Source organism: Arvicola amphibius, chromosome 14 (assembly GCF_903992535.2).
Source record: "Arvicola amphibius chromosome 14, mArvAmp1.2, whole genome shotgun sequence".
Lineage (NCBI taxonomy): Eukaryota > Metazoa > Chordata > Mammalia > Rodentia > Cricetidae > Arvicola > Arvicola amphibius.
The window spans coordinates 30,761,449-30,788,755 of NC_052060.1; the positions used below are offsets into that span (position 1 = coordinate 30,761,449).

General features: G+C 37.4%; 1 protein-coding gene across 1 annotated transcript in view; it reads right to left on the bottom strand.

Annotated features, from left to right (window-relative positions):
* Abcd3 (ATP binding cassette subfamily D member 3) overlaps positions 1–27,307 on the bottom strand; it is a 55,220-nt gene that overhangs the window by 18,996 nt on the left and 8,917 nt on the right. The window contains exons 2-9 of the mRNA XM_038310792.1: positions 20,131–20,167; positions 13,825–13,923; positions 12,872–12,960; positions 7,635–7,704; positions 6,284–6,381; positions 5,836–5,959; positions 4,104–4,160; positions 1,955–2,097 (exon numbers count right to left, since the gene is read on the bottom strand). Of these exons, the coding sequence (XP_038166720.1) occupies positions 1,955–2,097; positions 4,104–4,160; positions 5,836–5,959; positions 6,284–6,381; positions 7,635–7,704; positions 12,872–12,960; positions 13,825–13,923; positions 20,131–20,167 (717 nt within the window). The remainder of the gene's footprint in view (positions 1–1,954; positions 2,098–4,103; positions 4,161–5,835; positions 5,960–6,283; positions 6,382–7,634; positions 7,705–12,871; positions 12,961–13,824; positions 13,924–20,130; positions 20,168–27,307) is intronic.

Here is a 27,307-nt window from a genome sequence, read left to right on the forward strand (position 1 = left end):
CTTACGCGGTCTTATGTACACGGTCTAATCAAGGTGCACATCTAAAACCTCAGTGTTCAGGACACTAAGGCAGGAGAATTGGAAGTTCAAAGCCAGCCTGGGTTACATCATAATAAAAAAAGAGAAAGTAAGATCAATGAAAAAATAAGATGATGGAAAAACAAAAGAGGGAAGAGGAAGGGAAGGAAGAGAGAAGAATCTTCTAAAGAAATAAGAAGCAGTTTCTCCTTTTCATTTCTGGCAGTGAAGCCTGGGGCTGCTTTTGCTAATCTGTGACCACATGAGTTAAACTATTGGAAAGGGGTATGTGGTGGTTTGAAGTCCCGAGAGGTCCATAGGGAGTGGGACAATTAGGAGGTTTGACCTTATTGGAGTAGGTGTGGCTTTGTATGAAAAAGAGCATCACTAGGGGGTGGACTTTGAGGTCTCAGAAGCTCAAACCAGGCCGAGTGACTCAGTCAGTTGCTTCTTGCTGCCTGCGGATCCAGATGTAGAACTCTCAGCTACCCCTCCAGCACCACGTATGCCTGCATGCCACCATGCTTTCTGCCATGACAATAATTAATTAAATTTCTATAATCCAGCCCCAATTAAATGCTTTTCCTTTATAAGAGCTGCCATGATCATGGTATCTCTTCACATCAATAGAAACCCTACCTAAGTCAGGGTGGTATGCAAGGCAGGACAAAGAAAGAGAATAACCAACAAGAGTCCTAACTCCAATCCTACTATACGTACCCTTGACTGCTCTGTCCTAAGAACATAGACAATGTCTCTACTATGGGAGCATGTTTTTTTTCTAGTAAAAGGATTCTGTAAACAGCCTTTTACTAATTATACCCATTATTCCCCTGCCTCCCTAGAGCATGAAACTCCACCATATAAAATTAATATGATTTTAACAAGGAAGCAAGGGAAGAGGACAGCATTTTTTTGAGTGTTTGATTTTTCTGTTTGTTTTGTTTTGTTTTGTTTTTGAGACAGGGTTTCTCTGTGTAACAGCTCTGGCTGTCCTAGAACTTGCTCTGTAGACTAAACTGGCCTCCAACTCATAGGGAACCACCTGCCTCTGCCTCCTCAGTGCTGGGATTAAAGGTGTGCAACACCACCATCTGGCTGGAAGAGGAACTATTAAGAAAGAAATCTAAGTAATTCTGTAATTTCTTGTACAGTAACCTACATAGTATTACATAAATACTAGGACCTTCAAAACTGACTTCAAGTTGGCAGATGGATACAAGAAAATTTATAGAGCATCCTAGCTCCTGATCAAAACCTAAGCCAAAAACATATATGTAGAGTTAATCCTCCTAACAAGGAGGATTGTCTTCATTATCTATCTACAAGAAAGTGAAGCTATAAATAACTTGCTAAAATCATGTAATATAGAAAGAGCTGGTAAGTAGAAAGGGTAGATCTTGAAACTATTATGGATGGCTTCAATGCCTACTTTTTTTTCCTTCTTCCTACTTTAGATCTCAAAACTGTCCAGAGGTCTAAGGGCATTACCTCAATGTAAGGGTACCTGCCTGCATTCAAGAGACCCTGCAGCTCAATTCCCAGCAGCCCTTCTCCCCACAAATCACATCTAAAAACACAATCACCAAGTACTGCAAAACAGTCACAACTTTAAAATGTCTATGGATAAGTTAAAACAAAAGTTTCTTTGAATAAATACAAACAAACTTGAACTATATCATGACTAAATTTTAAGGTGAATTCATAGAAAATCAGTCAACAGAAGATATGAAGAGAAATCAAGGAAACTACACAGCTAATAGAAAGAGTGCTTGAAACATGCAGGATTCTACTTTATGACTAATATTCTTCATAATGCTTGTTTTTAAAAATAAGTAAAAACTACACTGTTTTAGTAACTATTTTTAGACTTTCAAGTCAATATAAATGACATTAATATCCACAAGAAGAAATTTCCATTATAGTTTTTCCTTACCTATTTGTGATAAGTCGAGAATTAACGTATCTATATTCTCCTTCATACTTCTGCTCTGTTATCGTCATCTTGCCAATGGGCCTTCTGAGTCGAGTTAGGAATAGCCCAGAAACAAGCAAGTAGGCCATCATGCTTGCTGGTCCCTATGGTTAATGAAAGAGAATGATGTACAAAGCTCAAGAGCATGGTAATAAAATCCACATGTAGAACGCCTATAAGTAACAGACTCTGAGAGAACCTGAGCCTTTATTTTTCTTTCTGGGAAACGGAATGCTAGTCTCGATCTTCCTATTACTATCATCCACCACAACTCCTGTAGCTCCCCTCCCCAACAACTGTTCACATAAATCCTCTCACGAGACTTTCTCATCTAGCACTCTTCCACTGCAACCATCTTAACGCTCTCAAGTCTACAGGAATTCTAGGAGCTCGTTTTCATGGTCTACCTGAATGTTACTATTCCCTAGGTTCCTTCCTCAGCTCTCGTCTCATCCTAGATTTATAGCTAGGCCCATCACTTTTAGGATAGAAGATATTATTGCCAAATATGTGCCAACCCCAACAGCTACAGGGGCCTCAAGTACAATTCCTTAAACAGCCTCTCCCTGCTTGTACACTAAGTTTTCACCTTCTATACTTTGAATGAATTTTGAAATTTATGCCCTGGCAATGCTGAAACATGCATGAGCAGCCCGTATATAAGTTCTGCAGACTTGTCCATATTGGGTTTCATGCGCTAAGTTACAACTCTGTAAATGACCTCACAGTCCACTGACCATCATAGGACGCTGCAACCAGTTCCCAAACCACCCTTAATTCCTATATATCTCTCACATTCAGATCAAGTTTGCCCCAATCAAAACTGTTTTCCTGAACATGCCACCCAGTGGGGCTATTTTTACATTTGATAAGCTTAACATCTAAGTATCAAAACAGTTAAATGTCAGCTCCAAATCTTCCAGGCACTAAATACTTCCCTGAAAGTCTCATTAGTGGATATTTCTCAATGCATTATAATCGCCTGAATAACTACTTCCTTAGCCATTGCTAATTTCCCTTCTGCAGGAACTGACTCGCCTTTTATGGCTAGTACAATGTATATGAACATATGCACAAAGAGTTTTCAAAATTGTACATGACTGATTCAACACATTTCAATAAAAACAGCACATGAGCAGAGATCTTAACTGTATTTTTAAAATGCTGATGCAGATTTGTACATACTGGTATAAAAAAATACAAGAAATATAAATTGCAGTATAGATATTAGAAACATTAGGACTGTTCACTCTTATGATGCAGTCATCTAAAGAATCACAGGGTAGTAAAGAGAAAAACAGAAAATTCAAATAACAGGAAAGCAATAAAAACAACCAGGTAAATTATTAATCAGCCACAAAATGAATGTAAAGACACATATACATAGGGACATAAAATCAACACAGTCATATGGTTTGCTATAAATATATAATAAATATTAATAATTATTCAAGTTAGACATCAATGAAACTCAGAAAGAAAGATTCTTGTCATCACAAATATCAGAGACAAGAGGATAAGGCTCATGGACTAGTCAATAATTTATCATTATGAAACACTCCTGAAATGAATATTTCATTCTGAGCATATTGCTGATTTTAATCTAACTTTTTATTAAAATTATTTGTTGCCAAATCTCTCTTTAGACATTACTTTAGAACAATAAGTACATGTGTGTTCAATGTATGTAGTGTGTGTTTAAGTATTTCTACTTACTACTGCCAAAAAACGATTTAAGTAATTTAACAGACATTAAAAAGACAAATTAGGATACTTTTTAAAGCCTCCCTTATAGTATTATTTTATAGCCAGGTCATAGTAGGTATAATGTGAAGATGTCCTCAAGCTTACATTTTTTTTCTTAGACCTTCACAATGATCACAACACAGTACTGTAGATTTTAAAATGTAGAGCAGGAGTAGCAATATGTCTCAGTGGGTAAAGACACTTTCTGCCAAGGCTGAGCTTAATCCCTGGAACCCTACATAGTGGAAGGAGAATATAAAACTCCTACAAGTAGTCCTGTGACCTCCATGTGTGAGTGTATGTTGTGTGTGTGTACATGTGCAAAAGAATGCATCCAAACATAAAAGAATAAAAGTGGACTCACCTGAGCTCCAATTGCACTTGTTAACTTGAAAATATATAAAACTATGTCTAAAAATGGCTGTAAAATAAACATTAAAATATACGGAATTAAATCTCTTGAAATGGAGATATCCCAAACAATGACTACTGAGCATCAAGTGGGAGAATCACCCATTAATAACACAGTAATATAAAGACATTAAACAAAATTACTTGAGTTATAATTCCAAATCTGTTATGTATTTTTCTGATTTTGATATAACTTCATCTATAAAGTGAGAGGGTCCTTCTTCTGTAATACAGTTTGAGCCTATTACTTTATTATAACAATTACATAAATGAAATAATCAAGTGAGTCATATGACACAGTCTTATGAACCTATGAACTTATTTGGTGATACAATTCTAAAGTTTCAACACATTAAAGTACTGCTACTCACTGAGAACAAAGTCAACCAGTGTTCTGACAGTAACATGTACTTTAACCTTTTCAAGGAACCCAAAATGTGTTCATTTATTTGAAGTCTAAAACATGAGTACTAATACAAATGGCTTGCTTTATAAACTGGCTCATACAAAGATGTACCTTACCCTTTCTCTTTGTCCTGCATATTATTAAGAGCTTAAACTACTTTTAAAATTCAATTCAAATATATGTAAAGGTTACTGGCCAAAAATAATGTTAATAATTTACATCAGGAATTAAATTGATGTTTAAAACAGAGAATGCACTATAGTGCATAGAAACAGTATAATTAATTTCAGAACATTTCTCTATTACAACTGTGACACTTTATGAACTGCAGATTTGCTCGAGTGCTCAGAGGAAAGAATATGTATTAGCTTCTGTTAATATACTGAAGAGAGAGGTGCTAGGGAAGTGGCTCAATGGATAAATTGTTTGCCATGAAAGCCTGACCATCTAAGTCATGATCTCCAGAACACGGCAGCACAAGCATCTGTAATCCCAGCATGCCCCTCTCTGGAGATAAGACATGGAGACAGAGCCGGGCGGTGGTGGCGCACGCCTTTAATCCCAGCACTCAGGAGGCAGAGGCAGGCGGATCTCTGTGAGTTCGAGGCCAGCCTGGTCTACAAGAGCTAGTTCCAGGACAGGCTCTAAAAAAGCTGCAGAGAAACCCTGTCTCGAAAAACCAGAAAAAGAAAAAAAAAAAAAAAGAAAGAAATGGAGACAGGAGAATCACCAGAAGCTTGTGGGCTAGCTAGCTTAAACACAACCGTGAACATCAAGAGAGGTGCTATCTCCAATACAGGTGGAAAGCAAGATCTGTCCTCTGGCCCTCCACTTGCATGCTGTGGCACCTGCATACATGAATACATTCAACACATGCACGTGCACACACACAGTTACTTTCTTCACATAGGATGATACTGAAGAAGAGAAACAGGAAGTCTCATCTCATTTTATAGATGTGTAATTGGAAATACAAGCTGAAAAGTCAAAACTGTAATAAGTCTAGAAGAAAAGAGGCAAGGAGATCCTTTGGCTGAAATCAGTCCACAAAATTCTTACAGAACTTTTGTGAGACACTAATTTCAATTCTAAGCCAAATTCTTCACAGAAATAAGATTTTTAAATTATATAATTAAAACAATTATAGTTATCCCAATTTTCTTTTAAAAGAATTATCCATACACTACTACTCCCTTTTACCCCAATCAATTCTATATAAATTTGCTCAGATTCAAAATTCAACAAATTTAACCAAAAATGTTTAAGTAAGTAAACTTACCTTACTAAGATTTGAATACAGATCAACTACACTGTTACAAAATTTCTCTACATCTTGTGTAAGCAGCTGGTCTGGATTTGCTATTCTGTTATCCAGGTTGCCCATTTTATAATAGGTGAATGCTCTGAAAGGGCAATTAAAGTTACTTCAGAACAAGCAATTACGGAAGCCAGGCATTCATATCACACCACCCTCTGCGTAAACAAACACACCAGTCTAGACACTCTAAGGACTGTCCAAACTTATGTCAGCCATGGGGAAGCAAGCCCAGAGAGGGGGATTCGGTGGCTGATAGGAGAGCTAGGACTGGAGCCCCATCACTGACAGGTCACTCCTCCCCATATGCTCCTAGTCTAAGGCATTTTCTTTAAAAACAATCCAGTAAACAAGAAACCATCCTCTACCATAAACATTGCTGTCCAATTGAAGTATTAAGAGTCTCACTTACTGGAGATACTCCTCGTAGAGGTATCTAGTGAGCCTTACTCGGAAGCACAACTTGAGTTCATTCAACCCATACTTCAAGAAGTTATTAACCAGAGAGATCTAAAATAAACAAACAAGCATTACCGGTTTTGCTTCAATTTCTACTTACTAATTTGCAATTTACTTCTCTATCAGTTTCTGTATCTACAAGGTCTGATTATCTTAACTCATAGGCCATACTGTAATTCAGTTCTGTTTTGTTTAGGTTTTATAAAATGCAAAAGTAATAAGCTAAGCTGTGTATATTTAATTACCCTATAACTTGGAGCTTAATTTTTAAAATATTATGAAATCCCTTCAGGGTAATCAAAAATGCAAATCTTTCCAATTTCTACCTGAAAGGCAGTTTATAAGTCCATAAACTTGTATTTCTACATTTGCTCCTTTATCAACACTACGGCCTAGAGGGCAAGTGTTAGTCACAAGCCATGTGTCTTTGTTTTCAAAGTGTGAGTTTTATGTTACTTCCCAGATTATTCTAGAACCACTTTACTAATCTATCCCACCATTAAACCAATCCTTCCACACTTGTTTAAACTCACTTTATTAAAAAGGTTTCCACATTAACCTATCTTAAGTTTTTAACTGAAAAGATCTAAAAATTATGTGTACCCATCCTCAAGTACTAAACTATAGATGAATTAGATTTCACAAGCAAATTTCTCTTTTCTCCTTCCAAATATGGACATTAAAAGTCTTATAGGGCCGAGAAAATAAAAATAAAAACCAAGGCAAGAAAATCATTTGAGTTTTAGCCTAAACTAATTTCTAAGTAAACTCAAATAGACCAGTCTAACAGTGGTTCAAGTTGCAACTGTGTTTTCAATCAATACCCTGGGCAGTCTGCCCGTCTTACTCCCAGTCTCACAGCCTGGAAACGCCCCAGTGGGAGAGTTGCTATCGCCATTTACCAGAGTGTGGTTAAACACTGGAGAAAACTGGTCAGGAGAGAGTTGAAAGGAAAAGAGGGAGAGAGAAACAAAAGGAGAGAGAGAAAGGGGAGGAAAGTGTGGAGGGGAAGGACAACAACTAGAAAAAGGAGAAAGAAAAACAACATACACGTGTGTATATATGTGTGTGTGTGTGCTATATTACACACACACTAACATAAATAAAATCAAACTAAATAACATTTTTTTAAATTTTCAATTAAGTGTAAAGGTTTACACTGAAAAATTAGGACATAAACTATACAAAATTTAACACAAAATTAGAATTTAATACCACAAAACTTTAAAGTTAGTAAGAACAAATTCAAGATTTAATGAGGTGCAAAGTTCTCACAAATAAGAGTTCTAAAGAAATGCACTTACAAGAGGCATGGCAGCGATGAAGTTGAATAAGTATCTCTTGAAATCGTTACTGTTACGACCAATGATGCCACTGCAAACCACCACATGCAATGCATTAGTTGCAAAAGAAGTTAAATGTAACATTAGAAAGCCTAGAGCTCTAAAATCATTCTTGGGAATTTCTACTGAATCATTAATAAGAAAAAAAATCTTAGAAAAATGTTCACAAGTTTTGAAACCTTTTAACGGCTAGCTTGACCTTGACTCTGAAGATGATAAGATGAAGCAAAAACAGCAACCAAGGGCTACAGGTGTACTCCAGGGGAGAACTGTTGAACCTGTGCGTAGTTAGCATATACAAGGTTCTGGGTTACAGCACCCCAGAATTCTGGGATATTACAGATAAACCAGAGCAGTATTTGCTTTAACTATTTGATCCTTGATTCTCACTGGAATGAACTAACGGCAGCAGAAAGAGTAAGAAGGCTCCTTAGCCAGCTTGATAGGGGGAGGTAAGTAGTGTAGGTTTTGTGGTCCTCAAGTTCTTGTTGCAACTACTCAATACTGTCACTGATGGAGTATAAGTAATCTAAGACAGCCTGGCTAGACTCTAGTAAAGTTCCCCCCCCCCCCCAAAAAAATGAGGCTGAGTGTGGTGGTGCACACCTTTGATCTCAGCAATCAGAAGCAGGCAGATTTCTGTGAATTTGAGGCCAGTCTGGTCTATAAAGAGATTCAGGCCAGTCAGGGCTACATACTGAGACCCTGTCTTTTTTTTTTTTTTTTTTTTTTGAAAGGGGGATAATGAGACTTCACTTGTAGGTTCTGGCTGGCTAATCCTGGGACTGGCTGACACACTAGAGAAGCATCAGAATCAGTCTATAAAAGCTTTAGGTCCCTAACTCAGTTCAGCGAAATCAGCTCCTCTTTTATCTGCTTTTGGTCTGTTTTATGTATTTATCTGCTTTTAAAATACATACTTCAAAAGAATCTAAAAAGGGCTCGACTACTTTATTTAAGAGTTTGAAAGCCAGGAGTGGAGAGATTCCTCGGCAGTAAAGAGCACTTGCTCTTCTTGTTTAGGACCTGGGTTTGGATCCCAGCAACCACATGGCAGCTAACAACTGTCTGTAGCTCTCTTCCAGTCTGCGGGTACTAGGCAGTATATGGTGCACACACATTCATGCAGGAAACCCATAAACATAAAATAAAAATAAATCCTAACAAGAGTTTGAAAGCCATTATGATGGTAGTATACTATGCATGTGTATTTTTTAAAGAGGTAAAATGTGTGATCACAGAACTTTCTTTTCAGAGAAGTATGTATGCATACACGTATGTATGTATGCATGTACGCATGTATGTATATACACACACACACATTCTCTTTTTTTGAGAAACATGGCAGCAAACAATTTGCCTAGATCTCCCAACTACCTGACTAGTATGTGATAAGGAAATAATTTATTTTTTATGAGGGAGTAGGTAAATAAATTTGGAGAAATCTGGATTAAACAAAGTTATCAAACATCTTTACCAAAGATCTTCTCAAAGACTTTAATATATAAAAATCTTAAAGTGTTTTACAGCATGCTCTATTTCTTAACAAAATATTTAGGAAATGTTACCTTATACTAATGGAAAAATAAAATAGGCAATTTTCTATAAAGAAATAGTGGTCTTTTTAAAAAGCTGAAGTAGAAGGAAAAAATGAAATAGTACTATATACTGTTTATAGCAATAATTCTACTTGAAATATGAAGCAATTAGGACAGTGCAAAAAAGCTTCTAAGTTTCAGTTAAAACTGAATCAAACTACAGAAAACCGAAGTGCTTTCGCGTTGCTCAAGCTGTGAGGCACTAGAAACTATGCATAACATTTGGTACAGCACATGCCATCCATCCTTGTGCAGTGTTTACCAATGGAGTAGCTGCTATAAATTTAAAAAATGGCTCCTTAAATAAAGCCACACTTCTGCTTATTATTCCACTGCAAAAGAAAAATAATTAGCAATGAGTAATCTAGTCACTATTACTCCCCAAGACATGAGGACATTTATGAAAGACTGTTTGGTACTTTAGAAATAATGCCTATGGCAAACAGATGAAAAGTAAATGCATCTTTAAGGCTGGATAAAGCAGCCACAGCTAAGAGGGTCCTCCTCCACACTGTGGCATCACTAGCTTCTACCTTACAGCGCCTGGCCTGTTACCATTTGCTCACTCTACACACGTTTTGGGCATTACTAACAAATAAGCCCTGCATGTGAAAGAGGATAAAACGCAGCGCGTTAAAGACACTAACAAAGCTCCTGGAAACCCTAAACCTACTCAGAAGAGTCAAAAAGAAAAATGTAACTTTAATAAAGACAAAAATGTGTTATTTTTTTTAAATAAAATTGTCTTGCAATATTTAAACTAAACAACTCATAAATATTTGTATTTAACCAACTGTCAAAGTCCCGCACATTACTGAAGCTCAAGAAGAGTACTGCAGAGGAAGCCGTCTCAGTTACTTTCTCTGTGAGAAATGCCATGACCAGAGAGAGAGAGCGCACAGGGCTACTACTGAAACCTCAAAGCCCATGCTCAGTGAAAAATGATTAAAATTTTTATTTTATTTTAGGTAGGGTCTTGCAATAGAGTACAGGCTGGCCCCAAATGTACAATCCTCTTGCATAGTCTCCTTAGAGCTGGGATTACAGGTGTATGCCATCACATTCAACTCCTAAATAATTGTTTTAAATAAAACAAAACTTCAAGAAAACTTGTAGAAAAGAATTTTTAGCTTCACAATTAGATGCAAAACTAGACACCCAGTAGGCTGACTAGCAGAATTATAAACTGGCTCACGTCCATCATCATCAACTGAATTATGTACTACCTACTCTCAGCAACTCATTTTCCATGTTACTAAGTATGTAAGAAAACCAATAAAAATAGAAATGTCTAGTACATAAAAATAACTATTTTGGACTATAGAGGAATGAATTTATAATATCGAAAAGGAAAAAACTTTAAAAACACAATTTTCCATTTTATTCTTTAAGAGATAAAGTAATATTCAATACTGCATCATTTTATGCAATTCTATCCAGATGCTTAACATAATATTTATAGTAGGCATAAATTGTATACTTTCACCACACACAAATGCAATATCATTTGTAAAAACTGTAACAATTAGAGAGACACTTAAAATTAAAGATAAAATTATCAGAGAAAAACATGAAATTTTACAAACCATACGGAAGGTTAGAAATGTCTTCTGTGTATCACACGAAGACCTCAAGTTACTTGGGCTTACAACTTATATAAACAGATCATGCGCACACTTAAGACTCCTACAGGCATCCTCCAACGGAAATCAGATGACCAACACTGTTTTCTAAAGCAATCACTCCTAACTGTGAATTCCCAGTCAAGAGCCAAAAGCTGCTTGAGAAAATCCTCTAACATAAACAGGGACCAGTAAGGACACAGAAATAATACTGGGAACTAAATGACAAAACAAACAAAATAAAGAAAAGGTAATAGCTTTAGAAATAAAAAAAATTGAAAGTATGACTACTATAAAAATGAAGAATCCTACAAAAAATGGTTCTTGGGAATAAAGTTGTATCAAAAGCTCTCTAGAAAATAAGTGTGGAGAATTTTTCTAGTAATAGAATTAAAGTGTCAGACATGACAGGCAGTGAAAACTTCCTGAAATTAGAATCACCTGGGCTATCTCAGGCAGTGTGAGACCTAGGCATCGGCAATTCTTAAGTCATGTCGTACTGATGCCTCTACATCTACAGTCAAGTTGAGAACTAGAAGCCACAGAGTGGGATCTTCAAAAGCTAATGACAAGCGATTTTTAAACTGGAATGCATAAACACAGCTCAACTACTGGCTGAGTGCGAACATAGAAGACATTTCAGAACCACAAGGTCTCAAAACTTCACTTTCCTTGGCCTGTTCTTAGAAAAAGACTGTGTCTACCAAAATGAAAAAGTAAACAGGGAAAATAACAATAAAAGATTCAGACACACAGAAAAACTACAGAGGCATGGGGTGGGGTGAAAACAGGGATAGAAAATTAGATTGCCTGGTGTGCTTGGCAATAATTACATTATGTGTGCTGTGGAGATCTTACAGTACTGTGAAAAACCTCGAGCTGAGTCAGAACAGTGGGCAAACAAAAACCTGTAATTAATAAATGGCAGGACAAACAAGATGCTTTCAGAAGAGCAACTACCAAAGCACAGCCTGCCTCTTAGCTCCTGCAATACACAGTATCCCATAACCAGTAAATACTGACAACCAAACAACACAGAAGGACACTGAGGAGAGCAAAGGACGAACACTCTAAATCCACGTGGCCTACAAGAAATGCACATACATCAGGGAGATCCCTGTTGAGTCTGAAAGCCTCAAGATGTAATTTACATACACATGTTACAAAGGGCTTTTATCCTAGGCAATCACACTTCTTCACTTTCCTTCAGAAATGAGTCAAAAATAAGGGCATAAAGCACATTTCCTACAGATCAAGGATCTAAATAAAAAACAGCATTTTAAGAGATTTCAAAAGTTTGGGTACATTATCCAAAAAGTTACCCTAGATTATGTGTTTTAATACATAGCCAATAAACATTCTATACTACAAAAAAGAATTCCCATAAAAATCTTCACTTTGTCATTCATATTCTAATAGTAGTTTCTTTAACAATTAATGAGTATTACAACAACTTGAGAGATCCCAACTGCCATTTTCAGTATTAAATCCAAAATTTTCAATTGTAGTTAAGATTTGTCAGAAATATAATAAAAACCATGAAAAAATTAAGTTTAGAATCAGAAAAGTCTGCCTTTTTTCCTATTAAAAACAAAAAGGCAAACTCTATATGCCTCACTAATTTGGCACGTTCTTCCAAATTACCTTATTAATTTTAGACACTGGCTACTTGCCTGCTCTTTTAAGTTTCAATAATAGCACCTGTTACACTGCACTTTAACTTCTGGCTTGTCTGTACTCCTTTACACACTGTCAGCTCCGCAAGGCTTGGGACAGAATTTCTCCTGTTCACTGGTACACATCCCTGCCATCTTGTACCTGATACACAGGAAATATTCCAAAAACTGTTTATGTAAATGAACAAACACATGAGTAGACTTCAATATATTTACCCTATTTTTTTGCTTATAATAGCAATGCTTAAATACAGGAAAACTAATATCTCACACGTAAAAGAAAAAGGTGAATGAGCAAGTACCTTTCAATGAGAGTCCCATTTTGAATCATCCAAACATCACAGTATGTTCGAGAGACCAGCATAACAGCAATAAGTATTAAGTAGCCTGTCTAAAATAAACCATATAGAGTAAACTAAATGTACTTCAGAATGTTAAAATAAACAATAACTTGGTGAAGTTTTTGGTTTCAAATTTCTGAGTTTTAGTCTAACAATATTTGTTTATATTTTATGTATATTTTATCTATAATAAATTTTAAATAAAGATTAAAGGAACTTAAAATTATACCACACAAAAAAGTCAAAAAAGTCTAGGTGGAAACTAGACAAGTAATTTAAGATTACCTGGCTTGGTAATTTATGATTTCTAATTTATTTTTAATATATCACTTTAATAAAGAAAACTAATAATAGTTACTGTGTTAACTAAACAATTAACAAATACCGAAGCTTAAAGTTTTGTACAAGTATAATAAATGAGATTTAGATTGTTAAATAAAAAGTCTCTAACACTCTCCGGGTTCCCCAGGGCTTTCAACTTGAGAACTTAAGGCAAGAGTTAAACATAAAAAGCAACAAAGTTAGTCAAACGAAGTTGTGTGATTTTGTGGAAGTGAGAGGACAGGAAAATCTAGAACAGCAAAAGTACTGTGGCATGAGAATCATTAAACAGACTAAGGGAACAAAGAGGATGAAGGCTAAGGGCAGGAAAAGATTAAAACCACATGGAGCATGAAGGTGTGCTGACCCAGCAGATCCAGATAACATAAATTATCACAAGCGTCTACTAGGTAAAACAGGTGTTAAAAAGTGACAAGCAGGGAATGGTTACATCAGCAATACAGGTGCTAACTTAGAGACAAATTTAATAGTCTTCTTTACCTACACAGAAAACATCTTACCTGAATTGCTATGACTTATTGTTCTGAGTATGGTAAGTTATACATATAGTATTATAATTTCAGAAGACTTACCTCTTTACAAAATGTTCTAGGTACCATGATTTTCAGGATCCGTGAGAGCCTTGATAAAAACACTCTGTCCACCACAGCTCGCTCTTTCTTTCCTTCTTTCTACATTTAGAGAGGAAAGGGACCATTTTAAGATGATAGCAACAACATATGCACAGTGATTACAGAGCCACACTTAAGATAGCTGCAACAAATGCAGTGATTACAGAACCGCATTTAAATTAGCTGCAGTAGTGCATAGTGATTACAGAGCATATTTAAGATAGCTGAAACAAATGCAGTGACTACAGGGCCACATTAAAAATAGTTGCATAGACAAGTGTTAAGATGGACAGACGAATTTGGAGTGCACACTTGAGCAGCTCTGCAGATTCAAACAGAGCCCAAGAAAACAGAATTACCTAAAAGGTGAAAAGAGACATGAGGTGTGCTCTGAGAGAAGAACATAATCGAATAAAAATCAGTAGGAATAAACAGGGACAATAAAGTGACCAGTGTGGATGACACTCTAAGTGCACAATAAAGTCGTCAAGTATTTACTGACTTATATTTGCAGTGACTGGTATTGAAACCAGGCCCTTATGGTAGGCATGTACTTCACTACCACTGCCCTATAGCCCCAGCCTACACTTCTCAATAAATAGAAACTTTTTTAAAATCCTGAACATGATCTTTTCTAATTTAAAGAAACTTCTCCAGGCCTTTAGTCCCAACACCGTGGAAGTAGTTCAAGGCCAGCCTAATCTACAAATAGAATTCCAGGACAGCCAGGGCTACACAGAGAAACCTAGCCTAGAAAAACAAAACAAAAACAAACTCAACCAACCAATCAACAACCAACCAACCCCCGCCCCCCAAAAAAAGAAAAAAAAAAGAGTCTGGGTTACTAGATTTATCACTTAACTAAATGTCTAATAGACATGCAATCCATGTCTATTAGAGGGAATGCAGACAAAAGTAAATTAAGAAGTAAATAACTACCGATCAATTAGTCAGAATCAAGAGAAAAAGAATAATTTGGGCAGGGAGACACCGACAGATCTCAACATTTAAACTATAAAGTGGAGAAAGAAGGGATTAAAGCACAAGAAACAGTAAGCTTTTGTACACACACACACACACACACACACACACACACACCACACACACACACACACACACACACACACACACACACACACACACACACACACACACACACACGGTGCTGGGAAGTCCACTGGTGGGCACGATTAGCAAGATGCTGGAATAGAGATAACACAAAGGACAAAAGTTAGGAATGCCTACAAAGAACAGAGTGTAAAGGACGTAGAGGGATAAGAATCTGTTGTCAGGACAGAGATTTAAGATAAGATAATGGCTTTTCCCTTAGAGATTTGTTTTCAACCATGCAAAAAAACAGAAATACAAATCATTTGCAAAGCTAAGGAGAAAGGGGCCTCTACAGCTTTTGGTAGGGAGTATTTACTTTACTGCCCTTAAAGGGAGAGAAAAAGAAAGAGACCCTGAAAACTACAAGCTACTCCAGAACACATGCCACCCATCCCTTTAAAATCCCACAGGCAACAGTTCACTTGTTTAACTACTATGTTCTCAACAAACAAATGCCCATGACAGAGTAACTATGACTACACAGTATTTGTATAAATATGTTTTAATTTAATTAATACCTAAATGACTGTTAAATGAATAGTTTTGGGTTTTTTGTTTGTTTGATGGTTTTTTTTTTTTTGGCTTTTGTTTTGATTTGGGAGAGTGGGGGGTTGAAATTGGGTTTCTCTGTGTGACAGCCCTGGCTGTCCTGGAACTAGTTTTGTAGACCAGGATGATCTTGAACTCACCTGCCTCTGCCTCCCCGAGTGCTGGGATTAAAGGTGTGCAGCACCGCCTGGCAAAAAGTTTTAATACTGAATTAAAACAATAAACTGGGGCTGGAGACAGCACTCAGAAGTTAAGAGCACTTGCTGTTCTAGTAGAGGATCTGGGTTGGATTCCTAGAATGCACATGGTAGCTGACAAAGTTCTATTTTGATTTCTGTGGGCATGGAACATGCATGTGATACAAACATATAAAATGAAGGCAAAACACACACATAAAATAGGTAAATAAATTAAAATTATTTAAAAAACATAAACTACTTCCCAGGTCTCATACTGTGCTAAAAGCATTCACCTCTCTGTGTGTGTGTCTCTCTCTCTCTGTGTCTCTGTCTGTGTCTCTGTCTCTGTGTGTGTGTGTCTCCTCCCTCTCTCTTCCTCTCCAATAGTTACTTTTAAAAGGAAGTCTGGGGCTGGAGAGATGGCTCAGTGGTTAAGAGCATTGCCTGCTCTTCCAAAGGTCCTGAGGTCAATTCCCAGCAACCACATGGTGGCTCACAACCATCTGTAATGAGGTCTGGTGCCCTCTTCTGGACTGCAGACATACATGCAGACAGACTATTGTATACATAATAAATAAATATTAAAAAAAAAAAAGGAAGTCTGGAGGCAATGTGTTTAAAGAGTTAAACAGAACTAGAGATTTCAGATTCAGATTTTTGTCTTTCAGAGGAAGTTGTTGTGATCCTTAATACTGTCGCTGTGACAAGATCTAGAATCTCCTAGGACACAAGTCTCTGGGTCTATCTGTGAAGCAGTCTCCAGATCAGGTTAACTGGGGTGGAGGGACCCACTCTAACTGTGGGTGGCAACATTACATGGCCAATAGCTAGGCAGGATTTTCGGGGCAGAGAGGACTTTGGGAAAAAGGACAGAGACAAGGAGAAGCTAGTCAGATTTGGAATGAGTCAGACACACAAAATGGAGTAAGGTGAAAGCCACATGGCAAAATGTAGATTAATAAAAATATGGGTTAATTTAGGTTATAAGAGCTAGTTAGAAACAAGCCTAAGCTACTGGCCAAGCTTTCATAACTAATAAGAAGTCTCCACGTGGTTGTGTGGGAGCTGGCTGGCAGGACAGAGAAAGACTCGTATAAATTTAACTTCCAGATATCCCTATACATACATTCAGCATAATTTAAAAATACTATAAAATTAAGAACAATCTAAATGTACATCACTACTACGCAAGTTATAGTGACTTTACTGTAAGGAGAAGCAGCTCACACTCCTACAACAGAACACAAAGCTACAGCAGTACCCTCACAGGACAAAGACCTAGCAGACAAACAGCTAAATCGAGTAGACCTTACACTGAGCATGATGAGGCACACCTGTAATCCCGACACTCTGAAGGCCAAGGAGGAGGATCCCGAGTTTAGGGACAGCCTCAGCAGGACCCATATGTGGAAAAAGAACCATTCCCCTCAAGCTGTCGTCCTACCTTCATCCTTCTCTTAGAACATCTGTAGAAAGTCAGGCAGAGTGGCACCTGCCTCCAATCCCAATACTCAGGAGGCAGAGGCAGACAGAGCTCTACAAATTCAAGGCCAGCCTGGTCTACATAGCAAGTTCAAGGCCAGCCAAGGCTATGAAGTAAGACTGTCTCAAAAGAAGGAAAAGGGTGGTGGGGGTGTGGAGGCATAGGGGTGAAGAGTGACCTTAATGGAGAATTACAAGTTTTGCTACAATTAGATACCATCACAGTGAACAGAGACAAACTGAGATGAGAGAAAGGGTGGAGATGTAAGAGTGTAATAATAATCACGTTGGTGCTTAGTCAATTCTAGCAATAATTTTAAGCAAGAAAAAGAAGGCATATTAAACTTGTATGCAATAGCCTGTACTAACATACTAGGTATCAGAATTACATTCAAAACTATACTAATAGTACAGACAGTTAAAGCCAATAAACTGATGCGGGGATAAATACCATTTATTTGAAAAAAAAGTGTCGACTGAGTTACTATATAATCCTAAATTCCACACTAAGTTACAGACCATGCAAGAGAAGTAAAAACATATATCCACCTCAAAACTAGTACATGCATGTTCACAGCTGCATTACTCTTGAGCGTTTATGCTTATGTTAACAATGTAAAAATCCCTCACCTGGTGGTACACCTATACAACAGAATACTATTCAGCATAAAAAGGAATGAAATATGGATACAGTAACAACAGGAAGAAACCTTGAAAACATCATGCTAGTGAAAGGCCTAAAGGACCACACATACTGCATGACTCTATTAATATGAAACACCCACACAGCAGGCAGACTAACAGGCAAACAGAAGATCAGTGGTTGCTAAGGGTTGGGGGAGATGGGAACAAGGAGTGAACGCTACTAAGCATGAGACTTACAGGTGGAAGTTAACAAGAAGAATTATTTTTAAATTGTTCTTACTGTTATGCTGATTTGCCTGGCTTTAAGGAGAATAGCATTCAGTTCATTCTGATTGCAAACATTAAAATATACTAGCTGAACTTATGTCATCACCCCACCACAAGGACAGTCAAGGTCATGGCATGTTTCTCCTTTGCTATAATGAATCACAGAAACGTCATCACACTCTTTTTACTTTGCAGGTTAACTAAGCAATATGAAAAGGTGATTTTTTTTAAACTTACAAGTACAATGGACATGGACATGATTTTGAAAATAATTTACTACATTAACCTCGAGATACAACTATATTCCAAGAGAACTATTTTAAAGGAATGGATCCTTACAAGACCAAAATAACTCATATACTATGAGGTTAGTTTAGTTCTCTTTTTTTTTTTCTTCTTCTTCTTTCAACAAATGTTCTACCATGATGTTTCAATAGCAAGGCTGATGCCATGAATATGAAAGCTGCTATTTGCACGGTACTACATCTAGAACCTGGGGAGGCCAATCAGACAGAATAGGTGCCAGTATAATTATATGATCAGGTGACATCACAACACAGTGCGATGCAGCATCAAGACTCCATTAAGTTTCTGTTTTCTTGATGATCAGAGGTCCCATGTTGTCTCCAGTCTCTTCATTATGTTTTCTGTGAGCCCCATGACAGAAAGGAACTTTTTGGACTTCCAGTGGCATCAATAAATGGCTTATCTACAAGGCATGCACGGTCCTGGGGCTGTCTTTCTGGGCCTGAAGGTATACCATAGCTTTGGTGTGATAGTTTTTATAAAACTTTTGAAGCCAGGTAACCAAGGATAGCTGTCCCCACAGCAAATTTAGTGGCCGCAATCAACTGGCACCACTGAGTTGGAGCTGAGGAACATGGTGTGGGCAGCAGGAAGATGTGGCAGAACCACTCAGACAGGAAATGGGGACTGTAGAGACCCATATGGGAAAGACACGACCTCAGGGCCCACTTGGTACCACCAATAATTTTAAGAGAGTGGTAACAACCATTCAACTCTGTGATGAATATACTAATAACTGACTTGCACACTTAAATGATGACTATTAAAATAAGGAGTATAAAGCTACTATTTAAAAAATCAATTGGTTGCCAGGCAATGGTGGCACACATCTTTAATCTCAGTACTCAGGAGGCAGAGACAGTCGGATCCGTGAGGTCGAGGCCAGCCTGGTCTACAGAGAGAGTTGCAGGACAGGCTCCAAAGTTATAAAGAAATTCTGTCTTGAAAAACATACAAACAAAAAAATTATAAAAGAAATTCAGTTGGTAAATACAGAAATAGAGGATCTGTTATCAGAGAGATCATCAAAAGATACCTAAAAATTTTAATTTGCCAATAACTTAATGTGAAAAGGTCATAAATAAATAATATTAATGTTAGGCTTAATATTAGCAATATGATATTTGCATAAAGTAATTTAACAGTGTTGATGTATTTAATGCTAGTTAAGCCTCCTTTGGGTAACTATATTCTATTTTAAGCATGTCTAAGGAAATTCTACGATAAGTCCAGAAGCGTGTATCCAGAATTTTAAAAAGATAAAAATGATGTTAATAAAAATTTGAAGAAGCTTCTCATCATAGTGTTACACATATGCTAAATACTACACTAAGGAGGCTGACGTAGGAGAATAAAGGGTTTAAGGCTATCCAAGAAGATAGTGAGATCCTGTCTCAATAAAAAAAAACAAAAAACAAAGCTACATGGGCAGTGAATCTCATCATCTAATAATAGTCATAATAGAAATAATAGTCAAAATAAATCTAATAATAGTCATAACTGCCTCCTTACAAGAGTGCTTTCCATGAACCGATACTTGGAGCAATTCTAGAAGACACTAGGTGGGACTCTTTAAAGTGAAGTCCTATAGTTCTTATATCCTGAAGGTTGGAAGTGATGATTTTTAAAACTTCATTCTAAAATTCTGACTTCATCCTAATTCAAAACTATGCAACAAAATTAACTAAATAATACAAACCATTCCCAAAAGTAGACTTAAAATCCTTACCTCATTGTTTCGTAATGGTGGTTTTCCACTTTTCTTACTGCAAAGGAAAAATAAAAGAGCTTTACTTTATTTGGTATATGCTTCCATAATTAAAATTATTCTAAGATGTCAAAAAATATATCAAATTCTCCAGACGGTTGTTTTCTTTTTATTCATAACCTAGAGAGGTGAAATTCATTAATAATAGTTCAGTTGCCTCTTTATAGGTTGAATGTCTGCTGCATGAAATGCTTGGGCCCAGAAGTGTTTCAGATTTCATAGTTTTTCAAAATTTGGAATATTTGTTACATAAAATTTACTAGATGCAATAACCCAGGCTACTCAAAAAGTTTCATTATTTCAGATAATTTCAGGGCAGACATGTTTAATCTGCATTAAGTATTGGTTAGAGAAAGTAATCATTGAATGCTAGCTTACTAGTATTATGAACAAATGCTGTGTCTGTGTGCTTATGTGTGTAAACTCCCACACATCATGCATACTTTTCCCTATAAATCTTCCCACAGAACGGTGACAGTTTACCGCCCCATTCTTGAATCAAAGCTGGGCCGGAGAGGGCCTGTGACTGAGCTTCCTTTTATCCCTGTACCCCATCGAAGCTCCCAGGCTATTAGATGGTGCTTCTTACACCCAGGACTGGTCCACTTACTAGTGAATCTCCTCTAGACACGCTCTCATAGATAGCTCTGGACTCTGTATTCTATGCAGTTTCTCTCCCAGTCATGCTGACAATTGAGATTAGTCATCATACTAGAAAAACCTTTCCGCCTATGTCCTCCCACACGCTGCTCCAAATCCACACCCTCAATCACATGAATAACCAAATCTATACTAAACATCTCAGGGAAAGAATCTGCCATACTCATTTTACAAGTGAGGAGAGTGACCTGGAAAGAGTAGTCCATGTTCATGATCTGATCACTAATCTGTGTTTACACAGTATCATTAACCTGGCTTACAACCTGTTGTAACACCTATCCTTCTGCTTCTTCAATGAAACACGGAGCACGTTTTAAATCCTGTTTGCTGTGTAAACAGTAGTCTGAGGAGAAGAGAAGTTAACACAGACTGGCTTCCTGAAGTTGAGGATATAGCATATTTGGAATATGAAATCTGTATCAGTGAACAGAAGGGGGAAAGCAAGTTTAGGGAGAACTCAAACAGACCCAGCAAAATTTCAACCAGTTCAGGAGATGTTCTGTGGTGGTTTGAATGAGAAATGTCCCCTATAGTTAAGGGCATTTGCACACTTGATCCCCAACTGTGGCACTATTTGAAAAGGTAACCTTGTTGGAGGAAGTATGTCACTGGGGGCAGGCTTTGAGAACTTAAGGCCTCACCCTGCCAGCAATTCATTCTGTTTCATGCTTGTCATTCTAAGTGTAAGCTCTCAGTTCCCTGCTTGTGCCACCATACCTGGCACTTGCTGCCATATTCACCTCTAGAACAGTAAGCCCAAATATATTCTTCTATAAGTTCTCTTGGTCATAATGTTTTATCACAGCAGTAGAGAACGCACTAAGACATGCTCTCAATAAGTACTGTCATACTCGCAGTAAGCTGTGATGAACTGAAATGTCTTTATACCTCGGCTTTGCTCAGGCTTACCCAAATGTATGCTGCTCTTGTTAAGTCATGACCTGGAGGTCTGTGAGCTTGAAGTAGAGTCTAAAGCATAGGCAGGGAGAGGGCTGCCTGGCTTATACATTCCTCAGAGGTAGTCAGTAAGTCACACTTTAAGGGGATTCTTTGTTGCACATCAAGTCTCTTGCAAGGGCCACATATACTTAACGTTCTACTGTCAATGAGTAACTTCCTAGAAAAACATAGTCTTCCAAAATCCACTGCCTAATCAGGAGGAGAATGAAGAAAGGAAAAATTAAATGGATTGAAAAGCTGGGAAACTCTTGTCAGACACTATCTCCTACTCATTCCAAGAAAAAGGACTTTATCCAAAACACTTTTAAGGCAACTCCGAAAGAACGGATAGGCTCATGTTTTAAGTATCTGAGCAGGAAGCACGCACTCACTATAAAGCACTATTTGCTGCATGTAAAGTGTCACTACTAAAACCTAACAAAACCAGGCTGTTCTCGCTGCTATCAGTAGTTGTTTTTTTTTTTTTTTTTTTTTTGCTTCACATCATAAGAATGTATAGCTTGTATTTAAAACTTTAAACAGAGTTTTCAGAACAAAGTCCAAATTCTATAGCAGCTCAGGGCTCGGCTCCCGCCCAGTCAGGCTCATCAGCCACTAAGCACAGACTCTACATGCTGAAGGTACTCTAACATCAGTATTGTGAAATTATAAGGATCTGACCATCTCCAACTCAATAATGTTAACTTCACCTGCTCTCACACTGTGTCTTTCCACGTGACTGCTGCTGCTGAAAAGGAGTCAAGAGTCAGCACACACCTATAATCCCAGGCTGAGGCAAAACATTAGGAGTTCCAGGCCAACCTGGGGTATGCAATGAGAACCTATTTCAAAAAAAACCAATCAGGGCCGGAAACAAGGCTCAGCTGTTAAGAAACCTTGCCGGTCTCGGGGAGACCCTGGTGCCCACACGCCCACTCATGACCATCTGTGACTTGACTTCTTGAAATGAAGGTCAGACTGGTCCTTCCTCGCCTACTGTGCTGACGACAAAGTGATTAATTATACCTCCCTTCAGTCTTAAACTGCACCAATCAGGATAACAAACTGTCCAGCATTTCTGTCTTAGAAGTCTTCGTCCATTTTCCTCCCCTCCAACAGAGAATGTCAGGCATCTGCTGCCCCCATTCACAATCGGTACGGTGCATTTGCCGCTCAACAGCACAAGAACAAGGCTGTCTTGCTCATCTCCAAACCACTGAGGCCCAACACATGGTAGATACTTGTGAAACATATTTTGTTTTCTCCTTTAAATTTAATTTCAGACTAAGACTTTTGGAACCTGCCTAAGAGGAAAAGAAAAAGAATCGAAGTGACCAGATGTGGAAGTGGCAAACCCTGGGAAAACTTCAGGAAACATGCCAGAGCCAAGGTAGCAAGTTGGTGGGAGCAGGTGAATGAGTGAGTAGCTTCCTTCAACAAGACATCAGCTTTTCTTGAGACACGCAGGGCATGACTGTTTTTAAAAAGCACTGTTTCAGAATAAAGCTCGACAAACCACTGTAACCTCCACATTCCCTTCCCCCCCACCGCCTAGCATTTACCCGAGTAATTAAGCTATTTTATCTCATTGTGAAGAAGCATTTTTATAGAATCTTAATAATGCTTACTGTTATTCTTTATTATGGTTAAGGAATCGCTCCCTCCACCCTTCTCAGGGACACATTGACTCTGAGAACAAAAAAGGTTTCATTTTGCTGGGCATGAGTTGGGAGCTAATAGTTTCTAATACTTCCCTTCCTTAAATATTTCTCTGAGTTTGTGCCCCTTTCTCCCTCTCATTTCCATGCTGAGTTAATTCTCAACTCTAAACTGTTTCTGCTGTCATTTCTAATAATTTTCCTGGATTTTCTTCCTATTTACATAGTTCCTGCCTTTGTTAGGCTTTTATTATGTCTGACTTAGGATAATCACTTTATATACTACAGTACATTCTCACTGAGGGTGAGATTTTCTCAAGTATTGCCCCCACTCCTGAACACAACTACCAGTTCTTCCTCACACAGCCACTAACCTCTGCACCTTCACGTGTTTGCGTCTGTTATAAGCACTATATGTATTTTAGCTCATGACGGTGGCATTATTTCCATTTTTTTAGGCAGAAAAACAAGGTACAAAGCAATTATATAAGTTACCCAAAGTCACAGAGCTAACACATGGTGTCACTGGGATTCTGACCCAGGAATTCCCTCCAAAGCTGTAACTGCTTATAGCTAGAATCTGAACTTGTGTCTCTAAAATGAAATCTTTTTTTGCTATCACACTAGGAAAAGCTGTTTTTTCCCTCATTGTACTCTACCTTCTTATGAAATAAATTATTTTGTTCATGGTGCTCATGGTTATTACTCACCTCCAACCCCCTTTAAGTCACCTTCACACTAAGCCCTGTTCAATTTTCAGCCTCCCTTTAGATTTTACATGTTTCTGGAATAAAGGCTCTGTATTTCAGAGCACTCTGCTTGGGTCTAACATGTGTCTGATTTTACAGTTCTATCAGTATTTTACTCCAGCTAGACTGCAATTTCTTTCAAGGTAAGTACTATTCCTGCTACCCTATAAGCCTGTAGTATAGTGTAAGGCCTTTCTTAAAGCTTATGAAATGTCGGTTCTCAATTTTTATCTTCATATATATATATATATATATACATATATATATATTTCCTTAATTTTAAATTAGTACTTCTTTTTAAAAATAACTTTATGTCTATTGTAGGTACACTCATGCCATGTGTGGAGGTCAGAGAACAACTTTAGAGTTGGTCCTCTCCTTCCAGTATGGGTTCTGAGGACTGAACTCAAGTACTTTTACCCACTAAGCTATCTCGCTGTCCCTAAATTAGTAGTTCTTTAATTAAAATTTTTACTCTACCTTATTAAAGTATAAAGACCTCTTTCGGCACATGTCTATCAATAGCTGACCCTTCTTGTTGCCACTCTATTCAGTAATCTGCTGCCGTCCTTTCTTCTCCCTCCTTTCACCCTGACCGTTTGAAGAACATGATTCTGATTCCAGTGGATCAAAGACAAGCAAGAGAACTGGTATTTAGATCCCCAGAACCCAAATAAATGCCCATTGGGTGGGGCAGAGACAGAAGATATCTGGAGCAAGCTGGCTAGCAAGATTAGAGAGAGAAGCCACATCAGTGAGTTCTGGGTTTGATTTGAGAGACTGTGACTCAAAGAGCAGGGTCAAAGAGTGATGGGGGATGATCATTCCCTCCCTCCCTCTCTCTGATTGAGAGACCATGACTCAAGGAGTGGTGGAGGAAGATCCCTAACATCAACTTCAGACCACACACAACACACACACTCATTCCTATGTAACATTCTCTCTCGCTCTCTCTCTCTCTCTCTCTCTCTCTCCCACACACACACAGACACATTCACATACACACACCAGACACACATATACATAAGAGAAAATTAAGTAATTCAACATTATATTTTAACAGTATAATAAATTTAATAATTAACTTTGTTTTATATTTAATATATCTTTTTCAGCCCATGAATAAGTCTTGACCATTTTTTGAATCAAAATCCATTTTAAAAGAATTTGAATAAAAAAGCTTTATTCTTTACAATACACATGATTAATTCAATCTTAACTGTTTGTAGATTTATGTTTTTAATGTGTATGAGTGTTTTGCCCACACTTATATATGTACATGAGTGGCTGGTGCCCAACAAGGTCAGAAGGCAGCAGATTCCCCTGGAGCTGGAGCTACAGATGGTTGTGAACTACTATGTGGATTCTGAGAATCAAACCTGGGTCCTCTGCAAGAACAGTAAATGCTCTTATCCACTTGAACCACCTCTGGCATACATATGCTTTTAAAGCTCTTTGATTCTTCAGTAGCAAAGTGAAAATATAAGATTATCTGAAACAACTGGTATAAACAATAAATACAAATTATGTCTAAAATATGATACATACTCAACAAACATCAATAAAGACACTTTATGATACTATCTCCAATTTCATGTTCCCGCTGACCTTTCTCAATGTCTTTGCTCAAGCTGTTCTCCCTACTTGAAATACCTCTGACCCCTGAGAGATTAAGACTGAGCTCAAAGGCAAAATCTATCCATGTAATAAACATATTAGTTAAATCTTTCTAATTTCATGTTCTTCCCTAAAAGACTACATTCCTAACACAGGTCTAGAAATTCTTAGGCTGTATGGATTTTCTTTATTATTTGTAGTTCCACAGTGAATGTGCTAATCTCACTAACATACTGAGAAACAACAAACATTCAATAAACTGTATTTCTTGCCATACTGATCCTACTTTCTCCAAGCGGGAGCTAGCTACTGTTGAACCCATGTTAACCACAAAACTGAATGCTATTGTTTATCCTACATTGGCTTCCCCCACCTCCATCTCTCTACTAATCAGCCTATCTTGGGCATTACTAATAGAAAAACTTAAAGGAACCCTACAGTTGAAAATACCTTAAATCTATTTCTTAATGCAAGACAATTGTATTCACAGGAAAACAGAGTCTAAATATATTATTACTAGAGGTTTATTTCAGGAGAGATGCTCATAGGGCACTGAGACTGAACTAGAGAAGTAGTACTGAAATGTTATATTGCATGGTTCTCTTTCACTGGTCTAGTTTATTCTTTCTGCATGTGTTATACACATGCATGTGTTTGTGTGTGGGTGCAGTGAGTATGCTCATGCATGTGAGAACCCGAGATTAGTGTTGGTGTCTTCCTTGACCACTATTTCTTATATGTAAAGGTCCAGAGTTGGCTCATACCCCTCCATTCTCAAGAGGACCCCTTGGTCATCTAGTAACAAGCTAAAACCTCAGCATCCTTTGAGAAGCTGATTTATATCGACCTGCTAATCTCAGGTCAGCCTGCTTCCTCCAAATTTTGGTCTGTAATGAGGAAAACAGATGATTCTATTACAATTTCTTATTTTCCTACGCGTATGATATACTGAAGAACAGCAAGAACACTGAATTTAGAGTCCTCCACACAGACAGACAGACAGTAGTTTTACAAACAAGAAAAAAAATGCATAATAAAGAGGAAATGCAACAACCTAAATACTGTTCTAGTCAAAACTAAGATACATCAGTTGTCTTTTGTAACTTAATTTCAGAAGTTAAAATGTGAAAATGGATGCTATAATATGAAAAAGGTAGATTTAAGAATCAATAAAACAATGTAACTGTGATAAATGACACGTTTTATTTTCTTTTTTAGTACTCAAATTTAAGGTGCATTAGTTTTTTGTTGTTCAAAAATGTTTAATATTTGAAATAATGAAGCAATAAAAGAGTAATTTTAAAACTATTTCTTGGGTCTAGTGCTATTCACTACATTAAAATAAAGAATCACTCTTTCTTTAGCGATACCATGTTGCTTAGTTCACATGGCTGGCTAAGTTTCATAAATATTTTAAAAATGAGAACATAAAGTGAGCAGCATATAAACACAATACACTATCTAAACTATTATATACCTATGATGCCAATCTGTTCTATATAGTGCATAATTTGT